Source organism: Carlito syrichta, unplaced genomic scaffold (genome assembly GCF_000164805.1).
Source record: "Carlito syrichta isolate Samal-C Ts95f unplaced genomic scaffold, Tarsius_syrichta-2.0.1 Scaffold120549, whole genome shotgun sequence".
Classification (NCBI taxonomy): domain Eukaryota; kingdom Metazoa; phylum Chordata; class Mammalia; order Primates; family Tarsiidae; genus Carlito; species Carlito syrichta.
In genome coordinates this window covers 355507-378226 of record NW_007064645.1, presented here as the reverse complement: position 1 = coordinate 378226, position 22720 = coordinate 355507, and the positions used below count along the sequence as shown (strand labels likewise).

The 22720-nt window shown below is 47.8% G+C and overlaps 1 protein-coding gene across 1 annotated transcript in view; it reads right to left on the bottom strand.

The window, feature by feature from the left end:
* Positions 1–8533: 8533 nt before the first annotated feature.
* The window catches only part of LOC103249496 (teneurin-4-like), a 369176-nt gene continuing 354989 nt past the window's right edge, over positions 8534–22720 (bottom strand). Inside the window, exons 5-7 of the mRNA XM_008048127.2 lie at positions 14937–15224; positions 9730–9999; positions 8534–8598 (exon numbers count right to left, since the gene is read on the bottom strand). Of these exons, the coding sequence (XP_008046318.1) occupies positions 8534–8598; positions 9730–9999; positions 14937–15159 (558 nt within the window). The 5' untranslated portion in view covers positions 15160–15224. The remainder of the gene's footprint in view (positions 8599–9729; positions 10000–14936; positions 15225–22720) is intronic.

The following is a 22720-nucleotide window of genomic DNA, read 5'->3' as shown; positions in this document are numbered from 1 at the left end:
TCCTCAAGCTCATAGCTATTAGTCACCCCAATGGCCATTTACACAGGAGGCTGCTGAGAGCGGGGAGAGGAGAGGTGGCCAGGTTCTACAAACCACTTCACAGATGAAGAAACTGGGACCCAGTGAGATTTAGTAATTTGCACAAAATAGCGCAATTTCTAAGTGGCTGAGCTGGGATTCTGAGTTTGACTCCAAAGCCTACTTACTTTCCAAGTAATCTCACTGTCTGAGATTCCAGTGACCTTATTTGGCCAATGGGGAAACTAATGCTTAGAGAAGGGACTGGCTCAAGGTCACACTGCACCGGTGACATAGCCTAAAATTGAAACCTGATTCATCCCTAAATTCCACATATCAGGTATTTGAACAAGACTCCTATAGGCAAGGACTCCAACTTTATTATTATACAAGCCCTGTGACCTTGGGGAAGTCCATTTGATCCCAGAACCCATCTTCTTTTAACTGTACTACGAGAACCTGCTCAGTTATACAATCATTCTTAGTAAGGGGACCCAAGACATACTAGGCCAATGGTTTGTGGTCAAGGTTATTACATAACGAATGCTAGAATTTTAAGCTAAGGGGTCCTTGAAGGAAAGAAATTAACATTCACAAGGTCCTGCTACATGCCCAATACCATCTTTTAAACCTGATTTTACTGAAATTCATAGTAACATATACACTTTATATCACGACCTGGTTCAAGAACTGTGTGTAAAGTGTAACTGAAATACAAAGTTCACAAAATAATATTTACCTTACTATGTGCCAGGAGCACCGTTCTATTTATTTTGATTCTACTTATTATTATTTTAAATGATGGTGCTGAACTATAGCATTTATTTTGAGATCGGTTATGACTCACAGTTTAGAAAACATTGTCCTGTTATTTCATGTGCAAATCACCCTCCATCCTCATGACAATCCCAGAAGGTGGACATTTATTTACTCCCATATTGAAGGTGAAAAAACCGAGGCTCAGTAAGACTTAGTAATTTGCACAAAATCATATGATTTCTAAGAAGCTGAACTGTGATTCTGAGTTCGACTCCAAGGCCCACTTTCCTTCCAAGTTATCGCACTGCCTGAAGTTCCAGTGACATATTTGGCTGATGGGGAAACTAGTGCTCAGGGAGGAGGAGATGGGACTGGCCCAAGGTCACACTGGACTGGTGACAAAAATGGAAACCAGATCCATCTCTGGACTCCATACCAGGTATTCAAACTAGACTCCAGTAGGCAAGCTCTTTCCCCAGCACTAGTTATTCTCTTTCTTTCCTGAAGTCATCCCAGGTCAGATGAAGTTCAAGCAGGCTCAGAAACCACCCTCCTTGGACAAAGCTGCGCTTACTGACAGGGAAAAATGCCTCTCAAACATCTTTTGGTGGGAAGTTGGCCATCGTGCGCATTGCTGCCTCCACTGGAATGAACAGTCATGTTGTCTCAAATTAAAAGCAAAACTCTTGCTTGCTGCACCTCTCTGCACACTCAGCAGGTCTTAACCGACTTTCCAGAAGGCAATCTATCTCAATTTAGCATGACTCTGAATCTCCCTGTGTCTTCCTCCTCTGTGGATGCAGGACAGGGTGCTGTTGACTAGTGTGTCTGCCTACTGGGGAGAGTCCCAGAGCTCGCCAGCGGGCAGGGGATGTGGAAGTGCACTTAATGCGGGCCAGGCCTTTTTAAAGTCCTTTTCCAGGAAACTCCCAAGAACAGCAAGGTTAGTAGCTATCAGGGACCAGCTCCCAGGTCACAGGCTGGTCCAGCAGGGATGGTGCTGTGGAGAGGAGCCCCCCGGGGCAACTTCACTGAGGCAACATGAGGCAGCCAAGCAGAAGGAAGGAGTGAAATTATGACTAGAGGGAAGCTGGGATTGTAATAAAAAAGACAGTGCCAAGAGTCTCATGCGGGAGATAAGACAAGGCTGGAAGTGGGAGTCAGGCAGCAAGGTCAGAATGCAGATGGGCAGCAGCAATTTGGAGTGTGGGGTGAAGAATGGCAAAGGATGTGACTCATGGCCAAAGTCATGAAGGATGAACATGAGAGCATGGGGTGTGGTGTGGGTCAGGCAGTGGCTGAAGAACTCTGCACCGGGCCAAAGTCCAGAAGGATCCGATGCGGGTTCCTGCTCCTTAGAGTAAAGGGGAACCCACTCTGGTCACAGAACTTGAGTACTGAGGTCGTCTTCAGTGCAAACAAGATGGCGGAGTGGAGCTGGGAAGAGAAAGCTCTGCTCCCTTCAGCAGTACAGTGCCTGCCTCACCTCTCTACAACTCACTATGGCCCGGGCCTCACCGTCTTGCTCCTGGATTACTGCAATAGCTGCCTACTTCTACCTTTGCCTGTTAGTTTACTCAGCACAGCTTCCAGAATGATACTGTTCAAGCGTCAGTCTGACATCATTGCTCCTCTGCTCAGAACCCTCCTGTGGCTCTCCTCACACAGGCCTGCATATACACCCACCCCAAGTCCCACTGCTCCAGCCACTATGGCCTCTTGCTGCTTTTCAAACAAGCCACACAGACTCCTGCCTCAGGGGCCAGTGCCTGGCCTTCTCTCTACCAGGATGGCTTGTCTTCCAGACATCTTCATAACCTGCTCCCTTGCCTACTGCGAGGCTTCAGTCAAATGTCACTTTCTCCTTGAAGCCTTCTCTGGTCACATTTACAACCTTCTCAACCCTGCGACTCATGATCCCCTTTCATAACACTTATTATCTTGAAACATCCTATACTAACTTAGTGGCTAACATGTTGGTCATCGACTTCCACTAGAATGTGATCTCTGTGATGGGGGCAGTTTTGTCTGTTCCTGACACATAGTAGGTACTCAACAAAAAGCCATGAAATGACAATCTACCTAACTCCCCAACCTTACCTCCTAGCACATTCTGCCCACCCCCCATATTCCCAGTTGCACATGCTTATGTTCCAGTCTCAGGGCACATATCTTCTATTTGTCCACCTCCCAGCTTTTCCCACAGAGAATGCCCTGTCTTCTGCCTCTTTACCTGTTAAAGCCCTTTCCATCCCTCAAAGCCTGGGGACCAGCACTTCTTCCATAAAACTTTCTCAGATGGCTCCTGGTTGGATTTTTCTCTTAAACCTCTACAATCTCTACCTCAAATGTTTTTTCTTTTCTTTGGCATCTCACAATTTAAGAGTGGCCTGAGGTGATCTCTAGGTCCTCATCTGCTCTAACAGGCTATGGGTTTAGTTTTTTTTTCCTGAAATTTTCTAACATTGACAAAGAAGTTTATGTTCTGGATTCAACTAGAATCATCTTCCAGACCTCCTACATTTTATGTGTTAAGCTAACAAAAACATGTCTCTATTAAACAGAGCAGACTGCAGAGTGCAGTTGTCAAGAAAGATAATGGACACTGGAATGAGACAGATCTGGACTCACACCCTGGCTCTGCCATTTACTAGCTGTGCAGCCTTCAACAAGTCACCTAACTGCTCCAAGACTCAGTGTCCTTGGCTAGAAAACGAGGGAAGGTTACACCCCAATGGGCTTGTTGTCTCCAAGGTTCCTTCTAGCTCACAGCTTCTCAGATGCTCAGCTGCTCTGGCTCTACCAGGATCTTGCTGGTCCTTTTGGAACATGCAGGCTTACAGCATGCACAGGGTTTCCATGGATAGCTCTGACCTGTAGGAGACTAATTCCCTGAAAACACTGAGCCCCTCTGCTTTCTTGGGAAGGGTGTGGGCTGGCTCCCATAGTAGAAAAGCAGTCAAACATGGATCTCAATCCCTTCCCTGGCTGATGGGGCCCAACTTCCCATCCTAGAAGATGATGTCCTGTTGTCCAGTGGCTTGGGTTTGGCTGCAGGACTCTGACCACTCTGGGACAGAATGGTAGATATTCCTATAGATGTTTAAAGTCAAGTCTCATGGGTGTGGGGCCAGAGAGGGTAGGGAATAAACTGAGTTAATTGGTAATGAGCTCCTTTCTCACTGTGCTTTGAAGATACTCACCTAATCTACTGACTGCAAATGAGCAATTTAGCTGCATAATTGGGTTAACCAATGATTTCCCTTTTGACATCTGTGCTGCTTGATAATTTGGGGGTGGGGTGGGTAAAATGTGAATCTGTTTCATTGTTTCTTTTCAAAGGGAATTTCTCAATTTGCCTCTGGGATTAAGGCACGGAGAAAATTCTTCCTATTGCCTAGACCCACATTCCTCTTCATGCCTAGCTGTGGCTCTTGCAATTGCCTCTACTGGGAGTGACTCACTCAGATCCTCAGGCTCCAGGGAGTCCTAGCAGGCCTTCCAGCCCGAGAGGACAACAGGAGTGGAATGAAGGAATGAGCCTTGGCACCTTAAGGACAGAACAAACGGCTCTTTAAAAAATTAATATTAATAGCTAGCGTGAGTTAAGGACCAACACGGACTAGATGTTTCACAAATGCTCTAGTTCAGGCTTACAGCCACCCTTCAAGGCAGGAAGATGGCATGCTGTTTTTGTATGTTTTTAATTATGTGGTAAAATGTACATAACCTACAATTTAATCCTTTGAACCCCCTTTAGGTGTACAGTTCAGTATGTTCACATTGTTGCACACCCATGACTTTTACTTATCTCCAGAACTGTCGCTTTATCCCAAACTAGAAATCTGTACTTATTAAACAATACATTCCCTTCATCACCCCCCACAAGTCCCCGTTAAGAACTGGCATGTTATTTTTAAACCTATGAAACAGTGACTCAGAAGGAAGGTGAAGTGACTTGCCCAAAGTCTCGCAGCTGGGACATGGCACAGCCAGGCTCAAGGCCAGATCTCCTCACTGGACTCTGAAGTGAGTGTCCTTTCCATTCCGCACAACTGCTTGCTACACCTCTATCACAGAGCCACAAGGTGGCTGCAGCTCCTCTTCCCCCACTCATCACTGAGATCCCACATTCTAGAACCAATGCCTGGCACTCTGAAGGAGCTCAGCACAGGTACAGAACAAATTACAGAATCCACAAAAGACACTGTGTCAGACTGACCTTGCCGTTGCGAATGGAGCTCAAATCACAGCCTCTGCTTTCTAACAATCATTTGTTGAATGCCGACTGTGTTCCTGACATGCCAGCTTCTCTCAGCAGGAGAGGCCTGAGGGCTGGCTCTGCCTGATGGCCCCGAGGAGGAAGATTTGTGTTTACATTACACAGTCAATTCTGTATTTATTTTAGATATTAAGCAGTGACATAAAAGCTGCTGACATTAACCTTCAGGGGCAGAAATTGTCTTTAATGGACCCCATAAAAGTTATTATTGATGGCAGCTGCATGCAGCATCACTGTGACCTCAGCAAAAGCCTCCACCGCTATCAATACTGTTGACAATTACTATTGACTAATGCAAGGGTGCCGGGGGTAGAGGCAGAGTAAATGTTCCTGCGGTTGGAGGCTGCTGGGGGTTATGCTCTGTATTTCACATTTGTTTGGTAAGGATCTCTGAGTACTTAGTTGCACATTTTTGGGGGCCTCAATTGGCAGTCGAATGCTCTTGTTGACTCACGTGGGGCCTGGCAAAGGGCTCAGACTGTAGACAGGGCTCAGCGCTTCAGAGAGGACCTGAGTTCAAATCCAAGCTTTGCCAACTTGCTGACTTAAGGCTTGTCATGTCAATCGAGCTTTCTGGTGCCTCAGTTCTCCCATCTGCAGATGGGAATCCACTGAGTTGTCATGAGGATTAAAGGCAATTGCGCATGTGCAGTGGTGGGCCCCCAGCACGAGGTGGCTGGCTTCCCTCTGCTCCTGAAAAGTGACCACACTGTGATGTGTTGGCTGACTTCCAGTGGAACCAGGCCCTGTTCTGATGGTAAGATCCAAGTTTTAATCATAGGAAAAGAGCGCTGGGAGGGAAGGAAAGGAAGGACTAGAGAGGGTGGAAGACTGGGAAGGTGAGGGAGAAAGGAGGGGAGAGAGTGGGAAGGTGGAGGAGAAGGGAGGAGGAGAGTGGGAAGGTGAGAGATAAGGACGGGGGAGTGGAAGGATCCGGGAGAAGGGACGGGGGAGAGTGGGAAGGTGAGGAAGAAAGAAGTGGAGTGGAAAGGTAAAGGAAAGGGAGGGGAGAGAGTAGAAAGGTGACGCTGAAGGGAGGGGGGAAATGGGAAAGTGAGAGTGGAGGGAGGGGGGAGTGAGAAGGTGAGGGAGAAGGGAAGAGGCTAGAGGGTGGGTCAGGAAGAAGGGAGGGAAAGTTGAAAGGAACCAAGATTGGTGATAAAGCCTGGTTCCTGTTCAGCTAAGCCTGTGGCCCTGGGCATGCCCTTTAATTTCTCTGTGCCTCAGTTTTCTCAGCTATAAGTTGAGGAGATAATGTTGAAACAAGAATGTACACCCAATCAGTGGATGAAAGCAAGCCATTCATCTGATTGCTGTCATTATTTAGACCTGACTTCTGTATCACAAAGCCATGAATGGAACGTCCCACCTGAGAGCAAGTGGATCAACCTTCGGGCACCTATGACTTGTCTGGGTTTAGGGACTTCAGGGCTGGAAGGGATGCAGAGGCCATCCCACTCACTTCAGAGTCCAGATTCCCCTTTCCACCTCCTCTGCGGCCCATCTACCCTGAGTACAATGAGGCTTACAGTTCCAAGGCCAATGTGAAAATGGATAATCAGAAAACAAGGGCGACCTGGCCATGGGGAGCTAGCAGCCATTTCCTTGTCATCAGCAAAGGCAGAAACTCTTCAGGTGGTTGACTATGTCATTATCACCCAACAGAGGCTTAATTCAGCTGCGATTTAGCTCTTAGAGAATATACACTAATGTGGGCACCTCACTCTGTCATGACTTTATGGAAGATGATCATCTGTCACTATGGCAAGAAGCCTTCAGAAGAACAAACAGCCTAAGTATTTTGCCACACAGGAAATTCACTATAACTAGGGCTAAGAGCAAAGATTTTAGAGTCAGACAGGCCTGAGTTCTAATCTCATCTTGCTAGCTGTGTGACCTACGCAGTTTTCTCTGGGCTGCAGTTTCCTTACTCTGTGCAATGGGAATAATAAACTTTCTATAGGGGGTTGGAGGGGGAGTCAATGAGATCATACAGTTAAAGCAGTTAGCACTGTGCTTAGGTAGAGATAATGAGCAGCAGTTTACTATTAATGATATTATTTTCATTTTCTTCTTGTGCACCTTCATCTCAGTCACAGGATTCTGTGATGCACTTAGAATCACAGAATTCTAGATCTAGAAGGGCAGGCCATTTAGCTCAGCTATTCTCCAAAAGTGTTGAGTAAAACACTGGTCCCCCAAGATGCTTTGAGGATGAAGATTTCTGAAAATAAATCAATGGATGTTGCTGCATGCATCCTTGTTGGTAATTTATCCATTAGTGCACATTATCATCTTAAAGACTCAGAGAAATTGTGCAGTTAAGAAACCCCTTTAAATTTTTTCAACTCGGTGTTTCCTACACTATGTGACCACAGAACACTTTCCCTCTCAATCTAGGAACTATTGACATTCACAGAACACAGGACATGCTCATTTAAACCACTTATTTTATAGATGAGGAAACTGAGGTACAGAGAAAGGGTACACCTCACCCACTGCCACACTCCAGGCCAGAGATGGGACTGGGGCTGCCCCTGTGGTGGCACAGACCCCATTTTCTCTGTGCCAGGCCCTGCCCTGCCCTTCAGTTTGGTGCTCTGGTTCACTGTGTAGTGCGGATGGGACAGGCAGGGCTGCCGGCTGGGCACGGGCCTTCTGGGGAGGTGGGTGAGGAGTGTGCATAGCTTCCCACTGCGGGGGGTGGGGGGTCCTCGCCGTAACACTGCCAAGCCAGTGCCCTGTGCTCAAGCCACTGCCACTCCCCCACCCTAGGCAAGTACACAAGCTCCCTAGGAGTCCCGAGTCCTCTGGGTGGCACAATGGACATTTGGAACTCTGCTGCACTAGACCCTTTGAGGAGATCAGTTTCCCCACCTGATCCTGACCTTGCTTAGTCTCCTGCCTGATCCCCAATTTGGGGATCAATCTTGGTCTTGTACAACTTAGCTGGAGCCTCCTTGACAGAGACTGACCCTTCTAAGCCCTCATCTCTGACCTGTCTCTGCCGGCACCCAGGGCAATCCTGGGCAGGAATCCTTAGGACCCTGCGTGGGGAGCTGGGGGCCAGCAGGGGGCACTAGAACCTGGCTTGATGCTTCCTGCTCCTACTCCTCCTTACAGGTGTGAGGGAGATGCAAGAGGGGAGTGAGTGGGAAGGCCAGGGAGAAGGGGGAGGATCCCTGGGCCCTGTCACTCTCCCTAGGGCTTCGCTGCCAGACCCAGCAGGACCCTCCTCAGTGCTGCCTGGCTCAACAGCTGCCCAGAGACCAGTGGGCACCAAACACCACAGAAGGGGAGATCCCCCACACCCCACGACAAGGCTCCGTGCCGGAGTGCACTAGACTCAGAGCCTCTCTGAGAACGGCCAACAAAGTCCCAGAGTCAAGAAGGAAATTATGAAACTGGGCTCACTCTCCTCACCATGAGAAGGAGACCTGTGAATGAGATGTCGGCATTTTCTCCTGTAGCCTCTCACAGGCGTGGGGAGAAGTCGTTCAGGGAGGAGAGTGGGATGAGGGGTCTGGAGACGGCATTTCCTGAGGTCAGGGGTAAGGAGGAGCAAAATCTCAAGGTTTTTATTTATTTTTTTGAGTTGGGGTCTCACTCGGTCACCCAGGCTGGAGTGCAGTGGCATGACTGTAGCTCACCACAGCCTCGACCTCCTGGGCTCAGGCAACCTTTCAGTAGCTGCGACGACAGGTGCACACCACCACGCCAAGCTAACTTTTTAATTTTCAAAGAGATGAGGTCTCGCTATATTGCCCAAGCTGATCTCAAACCCAAGTAATCCATCTGCCCTGGCCTCCAAAGTGCTGGGGTTACTGGCATGAGCCCCTGAGCCTGGCCTCAAGTTTTAATTAATTTTTTTGGCCTTTTCACTTGGAAAAAATTGCTATTTTTAATTGACAGATAATAATTGTATATATTTATTAGGTACAATGTGGTATTTTGATATATGTATACATTGTGAAACGATTAAATCAAGCTAATTAACATATCTGTCACCTCACATACTTAACATTTTTTTGTGTTGAGAATATTTAAAATCTACTCTTTTAGCAATTTTGAAGTATATAATATGCATAATTATTAGCTGTAATCACCATTCTGTGCAATAGATCTTGAAAACGTCCCCCTAATGGAAACTTCATATCTTTTGATGAACATCCTCCCTAAACCTCAAGTTACCCTGAAATAACAGTTTTTGTTTGGAAGCCATCCTCTGAGCAATATGATACTGCATAGGACAGAGTCCCTGGAGACCGCTCAGGACTGCTGGGCACCTGGAGGCTAGAGGTGTCACAAGCAGGATTCAGGAGGACCAAGGAACTGTTGATTTAACAGCAGATAGTCTATGGTGGATCTGTGATCACTGTCCCGTGCCCCTCTGTTCCCCAGCATGTAGGCATCTTGTGAGCAATAACCCAGCCCCTCATGTGCCTCTCTAATCTGGAAGGAAAAAGCAGCGATCCAATTTCTGGCATTTCACCCATGGGCGTGTATTTCATGTGACCGTGCAAGAAGCTCTGACTTTTGACCACTGAGAGCAAAGCAATTTTTCATCAGCTTCATCAGAGCCCCAAGCAATGGAGCAAAACATCAATATTGTAATTGAATCCCCGGCCCCGCAACCCAGGCACCTGGCACAGGACAAGCAGGCTACTCACCGGTCTCGGTGTTCTCATGTTCCGTGTCTGTGAGCGTGAGGTTGGAGTTGGCCCGGCTGGACAGGCAGGAGCTGCGCCCTGACCTCGTACTCCGGCCCCACAGCCGCACGGGGTGCTCAGGAGACAGCACGGTGTCGGCCTCCATGTCGGCATCAGAGCTGGCCCCCATGGAGTAGCCGCAGTGAGGGAGGCTGATATCTGTCCGATATAGGGTCCCGTGAGGGGGCGTCACCTCCCCCAGCCCCAGCTCACGCAGGGAGAAGTTGGTGCCTGGAAGGATACATGGGTGAGCTTGGTTAGGATGCTGAGGCGAGGTCAGAAGCTTGGCCTGCTTATCCCAGATCCACTGCCATTCTTTTAATTTTTATATGTTTTAAAAAATAGAGACAGGCCCTTGCTATGTTGCCAGGATGGTCTTGAACTCCTAGACTCAAGTAATCCTCTCGCTTGTTCTTCCAAAGTGTGGGGATTACAGGTATGAGGCACTGTGCCTGGCCCACTGTTGTTCCTTGAGGTTGTTGTGGCATTCCACGCCCATGCCTTTGCTCAAGCCATTGCCCCACAAGCAGGGCTGTTTCTGCCCTCCCCTTCCCCAACCAGCTTGAACCCTCCATATCCTCGAAGGCCCAACTCAAATGGCACTGCCTTTGTGAATTCTCCCCCAGCACTGACACACGTGCAAAATTCATTGCTTCTTCCTCCAAGCTCCCTCCCAGAGTCCTTAGCCTCAACCACACTGCACAGTTGTTTAAGGGTCTTAGTGTTGTTTAAGGGTCTGTCTCCTTTGTTGGAGAAGACCTCAACAGGGACAGGCACCAAGTCTTGCCTTTTCGTAAATCGCTGGGCCTAGAGCAAAATCCAGTACTAAGAAGGAGCCCAATACACATCTGTTAAATTAAATTGAGGACTCAGATCTTCCTTTTCTAGGGGAGATTTGTCAGCAAGTCCTGAGCAGGGCAGAAGTCTAGGCCTAAATGGCTCCCCTGGGACCAGAAGTTCCTTTCTGGCCAGGTCAGGAAGCTTGGAGCATTCGAGTGAAGATGGTGACTGGCAGAGAAAAATTGGCTTTGCACAAGGAAACGGGCTCTGCCCGTGGTTTCCTTATCCCAGTGGGGGTGGGGGGTGGGGGGTGGGGAAGTGGTGGGGAAGTGGCATGGGCAGGTCTCTTGAGGACTTGGGAAGGTCTGGTAATGCCCAGGACTGAGGGCAAGAGGAGATGGGGGAAGCGAGTTCACCCAGGGATCAGTGTTTTAAGAGACAAAAGGAATGCTGACTTTATGGGAAACCAGCCTCCCTGCCACTCCTAGATGTCAAGTACATGTCTATTCAGGGACAGCTTCTCCCATATGTCTAGTAGTCCCAGGAGTGTCTTGAGGGAGGAAGGAAGAGGGAACATACCAAGGTACTAAGGTCATATCCTGATGACAACGATGATCTGGGAGGAATGGACCTATAAGGCAGCACCCACATTTAAACCCACTCGAGCCGGCCCAGGCATTTACAGAGAACTAGCAGCGAGGAGGGTGTCGTGCCTGACTTTACAGAGCTCGCAGTCAGATGGTGGTGAGGGGGAGAGACACCTAAACACATGATTAAGGGTTCAAAGTGGGGAGGTCCACAGAGAGGGAGCACAGAGGCAGAAGTGGGGCATCTGGGTGAGGAGTCCTGAGGAGAGGTCTGGGATATATGTGTGGAGAATGGAAGCAGATGACAGAAGAGGTGGGCACCCATGCTTAAGGGCATCCTGCAACCTGGGTAGGACCGAGTAGGACAAGCTTGTGTAGGAAAGGGAGAAGGAGCTGCCTGGGAGGCAGGAGGGAAGTCAGCAGAGGTGGCATCCCATTATAACTGTGTCTCACTCTTACCAAGTAACCCTTGGATTCCCTGAGGAGCCAGGTCCTCTCTGTGCCCAACACCTATCCCCCCCAGTGCAGAGCAGGTGTTCCATAAAAGTTACATGAACACACAAACACACACACTCTGGAAGTGCTCTGGACCATGCATCAAGGGAGAGGGAAGTGGGGAAGTGGAAGAAATGGGGACGCTGCTGAGATGAAGGCTCTGAGCCAGGTTGTGGCCCTGGGAGGAAGGGTGCTCAAGCCTGTGACCCGGCTGCCTTGGCCTTGTCGTGAGGTTACAGCATGAAGTGCTTCCACAGGGGCTGGCAAACAACTGGCGCCCGAGCTACCTCAGCATCCCCTTCCATGCTGTGTCTCCCAGCTCTGCTCTGGCTACCCCAGCCTCTTTCCTACCCCTCCCCTCATCTCCTCATGATGCTGTGCCTACACAAACGACAAATGTCAGCAGGACTGGCATAGTAGGGGCCTCTGGGCTCCACGGTGGCCAGGCAGACATTCTGATTGGTTAGGGGCTGGGCCAGACCAGATGTTAAACCTTCTGCATATCACTCCTGTGTGCCATAGTCGATCTGCCCTCCTGTTTTGCTTTCCTTCTAAGAAAATGAAAATGGAACCTCCCAGCCTGCTTTCCACACCTACTTCTCCTGTCCTGCCCTTGACATCACCCCCTCCCCCATCCTGCCCTCTCTGTGCTCTGCCGGACTGGTTCTCCCAAGAGAGGCCAATCACATGTGATAAAGAATGACTGCTACATTAAGTGAAAAATCAAATCTATTTGCAATAAACAGTCTGGGCTGCATTGATTTCCATATGACTTGCCCTGCATCCCCGTTTACGCTGCCAGACTCAGTGTCAGTATGAGTGAGCTGAGACATCTCAGCCTGGAGGAACGCGAGGGAAGGCCTGTAAGGGCCTGGTGATCCTGTTGAGCTAGCCAACCCCTCCAATGTGAGGAGTTTGGAATGGATGTCAATTCAGTGCCTGTTCAGGGACAGCTTCTCCCAAATTTCTAGTAGTCCCAGGAGTGTCTTCATCAAATGTGAGACGTGCTCATGATTTTATGTCCTCTTGGCCTCTTTCCTGGCCCAGGGCATGGGTTGACATCCCGCCTCACTCAACATCTAGCTGTGCAGTCACCTAGGTTGCACAATCATCTAGCTGGTGGTCACCTATGCTTCAATGTTCTTGCCTTTAAAATGGGTGATCATCTATGACCTGCGACCTTCAAAGGATTTTTGAGGACCCAGGGTGATAATTCCAGCGAGAGTATTTTATAAACCACTACACCAATGCCTGCCTATGGGATGAGAATGCCTCTGATTTGTTATTTAAAAGACAAGAAGGGGTTCTCCCTTGAGTCTGCTGTCTAGGTTAGCATCCAAGCCAAGCGGGACTCACTGAGCTCTGTCACATGAGGGCAGGACTGAGCTGGAGGAAAGCTTTGAGATCATTTTTCTCTTACCCTCAGTGAGTCCCAGAGGCAACAATTAATAGTAGACAGCATTTATGTAGGCTCTGCTGTGTGCCAGGTACTGGTGTCAAGTGTTTTATTTACAATACTCATCAATCCTTACCACTTTACTATGAGGTACTGTTATCCCTTTGCACAGGTGAAGAAGCTGAGGGCAGTAAAAATGGCAGAACCACAATTCAAATCCAGATAGGTCTGATGCCAGAGTTTGACCTAAGCACAAGTGGGGAAAGGGACTCCTCATTTTTCAAGTGGGAGAGGCGGCCCTATTAAGGGGTCAGCTTTCATGTGGATCCAGGCCTGCGGGAGGGAATGGACATAGGTGGGCTCTGTGTGTGCGTGTGTGTGTGTGTGTGTGTGTGTGTGTGTGTGTGTGACCGCCTCCTCTTCCCTCTGTGATCTGGGGCAAATGATCCAGCCTGGGGTTGTTGTAAGGATTCAGTCACGTTGCCAAATATGTATATAAGTTACACAGTATAGTGCTCGGCTGACCCTGTTTTTGGAGAAGAGAAGACCAGGGAGGAGTCAGGTTCGGTTGCACACATTGTCAGGCATTGGTCATAACCTACCAGGCACCAAAGAAGGTTCAAGCCTCTGTAGGCAGAAAACCAGAAATCACTGAGGCGCCAGGGTAGGAAACGATTATCATGGTAGGTGTGGGAACAGTGAGCAGCTCAGCAAGACTGAACCACAAGCATGGGGTTGTGGGACAAAAAGTCACGGAAGTCAGAAACGGATCTGGGAAAAGTTCTCTATACCAGGATAAGGAGCTCAGTTTAAGGGCAATGGAGAGTCACCCCCAAACTTCACTTTTGCGGCAGTGCAGAGAATGGCCCAAGGGGGGCAGCTCTGGGGGAGGGCGTGGTTGTGGTTAATCCTCCAAGAGAGAGAGGACCGGGGCCTGAACTGGGAAGTGGCAGAGGTGGTGGAGAAGAGGGATGGATTTAAAAAGTATTCTGTGACAGGGCATACAGGCTTTGGTGACTACTGAAAGCAGTAAGTGAAGGAGAGGGAGTTAGGCACAGGGTAGCCTCCCAGTTACTGTTTTCAGGTTTAAGCATCTCAGTAGCATCTTTCTCTCAAAGTCACCCGGGGTTTGAGACGAAGAAGCTGCTAAAGTATGCTTGTTAGCTGGGCTCGGTGGCTCAGCCTGTAATCCCGCGCCTTTGGGAGACTCAGGTGAGTGGATTGCCTGAGCCCGCAGGTTCGAGACCCGCCTGGGCAGCGAGACATCATCTCTACAATAAATCAAAAAATCAGTCAGGTGTGGTAGCGCATGCCTGTAATTCCGGCTACTCGGAAGGCTGAGGCAGAAGGATCGTCGGAGCCCAGTAGGTCGAGGCTGTGGTGGCCGGGAGCGGCCACTGCACTCCAGTCTGGGCGACAGAGTGAGACTCCAGCTCAAAAAAAAAAAAAATGCTTGTTGAATGAATAATAAAACCAAGAACGAACATTAATTCAGCAATAACTTGGTGTTATCATGCTCACCACTTAAACGTGCCATCCCATTAAGTCCCAACAACAATGCAGTGCAGTAGGGAGACTTCTCATGCCCATCTAGCAGATGAGGCTTAGAGGGGAGGGTAACTCGGCTTTAAGCAGGGGGACACTGGTGTCCAGCTCCTAACCACCTCACTATGCCAGGGAAGTGGGTGAGCCAGAAAATAAATCAATTACAAATGGATTACAGGGTGGGCTTTGACCGAGTGCTGGTCAGCTGAGACTTGATGTTGACCCGGCGCACCCTCTCGCGCTCCTGCCCACCTGCGCTCACGCCTGCCTGCCCTCACGCCCACCTCCCCTCACGCCCAGATACACACCTGCGCCCCGGCCCCGCCCCCGCCGCGCCCTCGCCCTCGCCCCGCCCCGGCCCTCACCCGCGCGGCAGAACTCCTCGGCCTCCTGCGGCACCATGTCCTTGACGCGGCTGCCATAGGCGAGGCGGGCGTCCTGGTCGTAGGCCTTGAGGGTTTCGCTGGAGCTGTAGGACTTCTGCGGGGCTTTGCCGTCCTCACTGTCCGCGGACGAGCTGGTGTAGCGGCGCTCCGCGTCGCGGCGCCGGGTCAGCGAGCGGTAGGGCTTCCTCTCCTTCACGTCCATGGCCTCTGGCCCGCGCTCCTCCGCATCCACAAACAGGGTCCGCGCCGCGCTCAGGGCCGAGGTGTCTGGAGGCGGGAAACCAAAGAAAGGGCGTGAGCTCCGGCCTCAGGAGGCAAAGGCCACTCCGGGGGTCCCCGCTCCGCCAGCACCCAGCCATAGGTGGCAGAGGAGGCTGGCACCGAGGCCTCTAATTATGACTCCTGTCTTCTGTGACTTAGCCTACCCACACTGAAGATGCCCAGCCTCTCCTCCAGTGGCGATGTCAAGGAAGCAGACTTAGAGGCATTTAGGAATGCCCCTGGATAGGAACCACACCTGCTTTGCTCCCATCACATCCCAACGGGGACAGGGCCTGACCCGGAATTCTTATGGGCTCCTTAAGACTTTGTGAAATGCACGACTATATGCAGGCACTGGGTAAGCACTCGGCATATATGATCTCGGTAAATCATCACATGTCCCGGGATGTTAGTACTCTAGCCAGCCTCTTTTGGAAATGAGCCAAGGTAGAAACAACCCACCCACACTCACCACTGCCAGATTGTTATATAATCATTTGCTTGTTTTCTGTCTCCTTGCTCTAGCACATAAGTTCCACGAGAGCAGAGGCCTTACGTGTTCTGCTCACTTCTAATCTAGAGTAAGGGCTGGTACGTAGTAGGCAGCTAACAAGCATTCATTTAATTAACCAGCTAACCATACGCCACCTGATAGCTGACAACACTAAGGTTTAGAACTTCCTTCAAAGTCATCTAGGTGGAAAATAACAAAGCCAGGATCAGAACCCAGGAATTGGTCATGACCCACCGGGCACCAAAAAAGGCTCAAACCTCTGCAGGCAGAAAAACAGGAGTCACTGAAGCACCAGGGAAGGCTTTCTTTTTTTTTTTGAGTTGGAGTCTCACTCTGTCACCCAGACTGGAGTGCAGTGGCTGCTCCCGGCTACTGCAGCCTCGACCTGCTGGGCTCCAGTGATCCTTCCACCTCAGCCTTCTGAGTAGCCGGAATTACAGGCACGCGCTACCACACCCGGCTGATTTTTTTGATTTATTGTAGAGATGAGGTCTCGCCAAGTTGCCCAGGTGGGTCTTGAACCTGCGGGCTCAGGCAATCCACTCACCTCAGCCTCCCAAAGCGTGAGATTACAGGCTGAACCACCGAGCCCGGCTAGGGTAGGCTTTCTAAAGGTAGATCACTGACCAGAGTTTTTGAGTCTGTGTGGCTCTGAAGCTCATGTTTGTCCTATTTCATTATGCCTCCCTGAGACGCCCTCCCACTCTTACTGCACAAGTGTCTTTCCAGCTACTCAGGGCGTGCCTCTGCATTGGTGCCACCATCACTGATGGGCAACTTGGCGCCTGCCCCATGCATCTGGGTGTTGCTAGGGAGTCTGGTGGGGTTGGCTCCCAGTTACCCTTTCTCCTCTTTTCCTTTTTGACCCTTTCTGTCTCCTCTTGATCCTTTTGCCCTGCATTGACACCCCGAGAGTTTTTATTTGTGATGGCAACCTCTCTCTCCCTCCCAATGTCTTGCTCTGGGGTAGCACTCACAACCCCCCACAGGGCCAGGAGGTCAGTACAGGAGGAAAGTAGAACATCTTCCACAAAAATATATGAGGTCTCTGATTTTTTTTTTGAGCTGGAGTCTCACTCTGTTACCCAGGCTCAAGTGCAGTGGCATGATCACGGCTCACTGCAGCCTTGACTTCCTGGGTCTAGGCGATCCTTCCACCTCAGCCTCCCAAGTAGCTGGGTCAACAGGCATGTGTCAGCAGGTCTGGCCAATTTTTAAATGTTTTTGTAGAGACGAGGTCTTATTATGTTGCCCAGCCTGTTCTCGAAGCAGTCCTCCTGCCTTGGCCTTCCAAAGTGCTGGAATTACAGTTTTGAGTGACTGTACCTGGCCTTAATTTTTCTTGAGACAACCTTCTCAGTTTTGGCTTTTCAGTGTTCCATTTTTCAGAGTAATACGGGTACACAGAACACACCTTTGATCCACTGTCCTGTTGGAGAAATAGCAGAGCAAGAGCTGTGATACGTGATGCCTGCATCCAGTCTCGTGTCTGGGGTGGGGTCTCTGACAGCCGGAAAGCTAGGGTACAGAGGATGTCTCCAAAAGGGCAGTGGGCACTCAGTACCTGCCCGTGCTGCAATGTGGGAATGCGGAGATGGGGGTGTTTTGTGAATTTCTAAGGCAAGCGGGAAATTGGGAGTTAGATGTAAAATGTATGATTTTTAAATGTTATCCATTATTTTTTTAATTTCAAAAATTTCAAAACTTTGTAAGCCAAGCAAAACATACTGGTAGATCAGAGTTGGTTTGAAGACTAACGGTTTCCAAGTTTTGCCTTTGATCATGGACATGAGATGCAGCCCTTTGGCCTGAATCCATATTTTTCAAAGGGTGCAACCATTTGTGATTTTATTGGCACCTCATGATAACTGTGAAGCATGTATGGCAACTATTTTCATCCCCATTTTACAGATGGAGCAACAGTGATGCAGGGACATGCAGATTCCTGCCTAAGGCTACATGGTGAGTTAGTGGCAAAGCTGGCACTGCTAGATAGCCTGCAGTGTATTAGGGTTGTACTCAGAGATAATTAAGATGCGTAAGTGACACTTTTTGGTTCCCAATTCTCAAAATATCCCCGGGGATTAATTCCAGGGCAAGGGTGCCACTTAAGGTACACAGAAATCAAATCATACAGCTAGGGCCTGAACCTAGGGCTCTGAGCTCTGCTGTCCTGATGCTCAGCCTCCTGATGCCAACTGGCAAGACAATCGTCCTCTGAGAATCTGAGAAGTGGGGCCATGAGGAAGACCAGGGGTGGCACCTTCTACTCTGAGGTCCTTGAAACTTTCATAATTAGAAAAACATCTTACGTTGTGACCCAATATGCACATTGATATATGTGAGTGTGTGTGTGTTTAGATGTCTAAAATGGAAACAAAAATTATTGCACAGTGAGTAATGCACTCTGATATTTTCTAGCTCATTCTCTTTTCTTATATTTTTAAAGGGTATTTTTTTATATTTTTAAAAGGCTGATTATAGCTTTCTAAATTGTTTTTTTTTTTTCTAGTCTGTGTCAAGGGCTAGATCTCTAAATTGATATCATGACCCAATAGTGGCACGATTTATGGCAACAGTTGCCTCTGGCCTCTTCCTTCCAACCTCTGAGTGACAATAATGATGATGATAATAATAAGAGTAAGCACTCCATAAATGTTGGCCATTATTAATACTAGTCACTAATAACTCATGATAAGCTGAATAAGAGTTTTAACAATGATAGCTAATATACTCTCATTAGTAGCTAATACTTATCAAGTGCTTACTTTTACTGTTACTATATATGATAATTTTTTTAACCCTCATGCCAATCCTGTGAGATGGGTATTATGATTATCTGCAGATTACAGATGAAGAATTGTGAGGTTATGTATGGCGCCTGAGGTTACACAGCTCTTGGGTCATGGAGTCAGAATGGTGGCCCCAGGGGGGTTGAACTTGGTACATGGATATAACCACAAATTGGTATTGCCCATATGGGCTGTGCTGGAGGAGTCTCTGAAGTCCAGGTGATGACGTTGTCCTGCATATGCCTTCTGGCAGCCCTACTAAGCCTTTGGGATGAATCCTAGTTTCTTGGTCAAAATGAAAGGTCTTGTCAATCTGGCTTATCTCACTTCCATCTTACTGAGCCACCTATACTTTCTTGGTCATAAATTCTATGTCATTTCTGCCCTTGTGCATGCTGTTCCATCACTGCATATGCCCCTAACAGTATGGTCTATTTCACGCCTGTTTCTCTCCTTAACTACATTTCTCGAGGGCAGACCTGGCATCCAGTGCTCACCAAATGACTAAATGAATGAATGGATAAAATGACTTGGAAGCTACTTAATTCCTTCTTGCCAATCTTAAGGAAAATAAAATGTGGGTAGTTCATTACCAATAAAGTAAAGTATTTTTTAAAAAATCTAAGATTGAATTAGAAGCACTGCTTAGTGCATCCTTTTTACATTTCAAAAGTAGCCTGGACTTGAAATATGTGTCCCCCAGTGACCAGCCGTGTGATCTTGGGCAAGTGATTTAACCTCTCTGTGCTTCAGTTTTCTTATCTGTGAAACCTCTCAGGGATGTTGAAGATGAAATGAGTTAATACATGTCCCTGGAACACATGGTTCTTTATATATAACGAGTGTTCAATATATGTTGGCTATTATTATCAGAAAAAATTAGCACATTTAAAAAAATATGGCATAGTTTAGACCAGGGGTCCCCAACTCCTGGGCCATGGACTGGTACTGGTCCGTGGCCTGTTAGGAACAGACCACACAGCAGGAGGTGAGTGGCAGGTGAGTGAATGGAACTTCATCTGTATTTACAGCTGCTCCTTATTGTTCACATTACTGCTTGAGCTACATTTTCTGTCATATTAGTGGAGGCATTAGAGTCCCATAGGAGTGTGGACCCTATTGTGAACTTTCTGTCATATTAGTGGAGGCATTAGAGTCCCATAGGAGTGTGGACCCTATTGTGAACCATGCATGTGAGGGATCTAGGCTGCATGCTCTTTATGAGAATCTAATGCCTGATGATCTGAGGTGGACCTGAAGAGATGATGCTAGCACTGGGGAGTGACTGCAACTGCATATTAACATTAGCAGTGAGGCTTGACTGCACAGAGACCATAATAAATCAATTATTTGCAGATTCATATCAAAATGCTGTCAGTGAGTGGCGAGTGAGTTGATCTACTTCAGTTGTACAGCTGTATCTGGTGGCAGGCTTCAAGTCAAATCCCATACTTATTTTAGTCTGTGCGTGGCCCTCCCATTATTTTATTTACCACTACTGTCTGTGCCTCTTTCCCACACTGCATGGTTTTGGTAAGCCCACAAGCTAACCCTAGCCAAAATGAATAAAAAACAAACGTCACTGGAGAGCTTCTTTGAAAAGGAGGAAAGACTCAATGATGAGACAGCAGATTCTAAGACTGCCAACCAAAAGAAAGCTGCATTTAAAATAAAATACCAAGAGTCCTACTTAAATTACAGATTCACTGCAGCAGGTGATTCACATTCTCCAAATCCACTTTGTATAATATGTGGTGACTGACTATCCAACAAAGCCAGGAAGCCTTCAAAACTGCTTCGCCACGTGGAGACCAAGTACCCTGCATTAAAAGACAAGTCTTTGGAGTTTTTAAAAAGAAAAGAAAATGTGAGCACGAAGAACAGTAGCAATTATTGAAGGCTATCACTTCATCAAATGTGTCTGCACTGAAAGCATCATTCTTAATGGCTAACCACATTGCTAAAGCTAAGAAGCCCTTTACTACTGGTGATCGTGCCTGCTGCTAAGGACATTGTTGTGAACTTTTCGGAGAGACTCTGTTCCTCTTCAGCTAGCACCATAACTAGATGAATTGATGAAATAGAGTATGTTGAGGCACAGTTGTTAGAGAGAATTAACGAGTCACCGTGGTACACAATTCAGGTTGACAAGTCTAGTTGATGTTGATAACAAGGCAAAAATGTTTGTTTTGTGCATCATCCATAGAGAAATGCTGGCTAGCCAAAAAATGTCACCTGAACTTAATAACCCTTTGCAGCATGTGATTAAAATTATCAACCATATTAGAGTACATGCCCTTAACTCACGTCTGTTTGTGCCCATGAGGAGATGGGCGCAGAACACACACACCTTCTCTTATACACAGAAGTGAGTTGGCTTTCTAAAGGTAGATCACTGGCCAGAGTTTTTTAGTTATAAGAGCCACTCCAGAGATGTATTTTTGAAAAGCAGTCACCACTGGCAGCACATTTCAGTGACACAGAATGGATCACAAAACTTGCTTACTTTTGTGACATATTCAACCTGCTCAGTGAACTCAATCAATCACTTCGGGAGAGAACCTCAACTGTGTTCAAGTTGGTAAATAAAGTGGCTACATTCAAAGCCAAACTGGAATTATGGGGGCAATGAGCGAACTTTAGGATTTTTGACATGCTTCAAACATTAGCAGAGATTTTGAAAGAAACTGAGCCAGGGCCTTCTTTCTTCTAGCTGGAGAATGATCACCTGTCTGAGCTTTCAAAAGAGTTTGAACATTACTTCCCAACCACAAGGGACCCTCAAATAGGAAAGGGATGGATCTGTGACCCATCTCCCATCTATGACTAAGATTGATTCACTAAGTCGGGTGAATCAACTTTGTCTGTGCTAAAAGAGGATCAACTGCTTGAAATCGCAAATGACAGTAGCCTTAAAAGTATGTTTGAGAAAATTTCAAATCTCCATATATTCTGGATTAAAGTCAAGGCAGAATATCCTGAGATTGCCACAAAAGCACTGAAAAGCCTACTTCCATTTCCAACATCCTATCTTTGTGCTGCAGGGTTTTCTGCAGTGACAGCAACCAAAATGAGATTACAGAATAGACTGGACATAGCAACACACTTTGGGTGTCACTGTCTCCCATCACTCCCAGATGGGACCATCTAGTTGCAGGAAAACAAGCTCAGGGCTCCCACTGATTCTGCATTATGGTGAATTGTACAATTATTTCATTATATATTATAGTGTAATAATAATAGAAATAAAGTGTACAATAAATGTAATGCACTTGAATCATCCTTAAACCATCCTCCCCCAATTCCCCTCCCTGGGTCCAAGGAAAAACCGTCTTTCATGAAACTGGTCCCTGATGCCAAAAAGGTTGGGGACTCTGGCTTAGATGGCTCTGGCTAGGTGTCAGTTACAATTGGGGAAGAAACACCTCCCCCAAGAAGCATATGTTAATAAGGCTGAGAAATCTTTTAGGTAGGTAAATTGGTGAGTGATGATTTCTTCTTATCACTGTGTGCCTGTTGACTGACGACACTGGCTTTAAGCAAAGGTTCAGCAACTAGAGATTATTAAGAACACAGTCACCAAATCCATAGCTTCCCTGTCACAAAGCAGAGGCAGGGAGAACATTTGCCTTGTTCTTATATCCTTTTAATTTTTTTTTTTTTTTTTTACATTTTAGGCTTAATATAGTTATTCAGTAAACCTTTCCTTTTTTTTGAACAGATGGGAGGTCGGTTGTGGTTCACATTCACATTGGCATTTATAAAACAGAGGGAGACAGAAGAGGTGAAGCTGAAAGAAGAGTGACAGCACAGAAGTGCTCCCCCTGCAGAGGGGTCCCCAGAGCAATGACTTGGAGTCCCCGGCAGGAGGGTGGCAGGAATGCCGGGGAAGGGGCCCAACCTCAGACCCTGCTACCCACATCTGTGGGTTGGGGACAGAAACACATGGCACATATCTGTGCCTAACCGTGTTTGCTTCCTCCTTATTCACCAGTCTATGGAATTCCAATGCCTGTAAAACCCATGAGTGCGACATTCAAAGCTTCTTGAGATCTGACCCTTCCTCACTCTCCCTCTGCCTCCTCTCACTGTTGTGGAACAACCTGCCTCCCTCAGACTCACACCTTCTGTGTCAGACCCACAGAGCTGCCTGCCCTTTCTGACATCCGGCACTCTTGACTACCACTGAGCCTCCG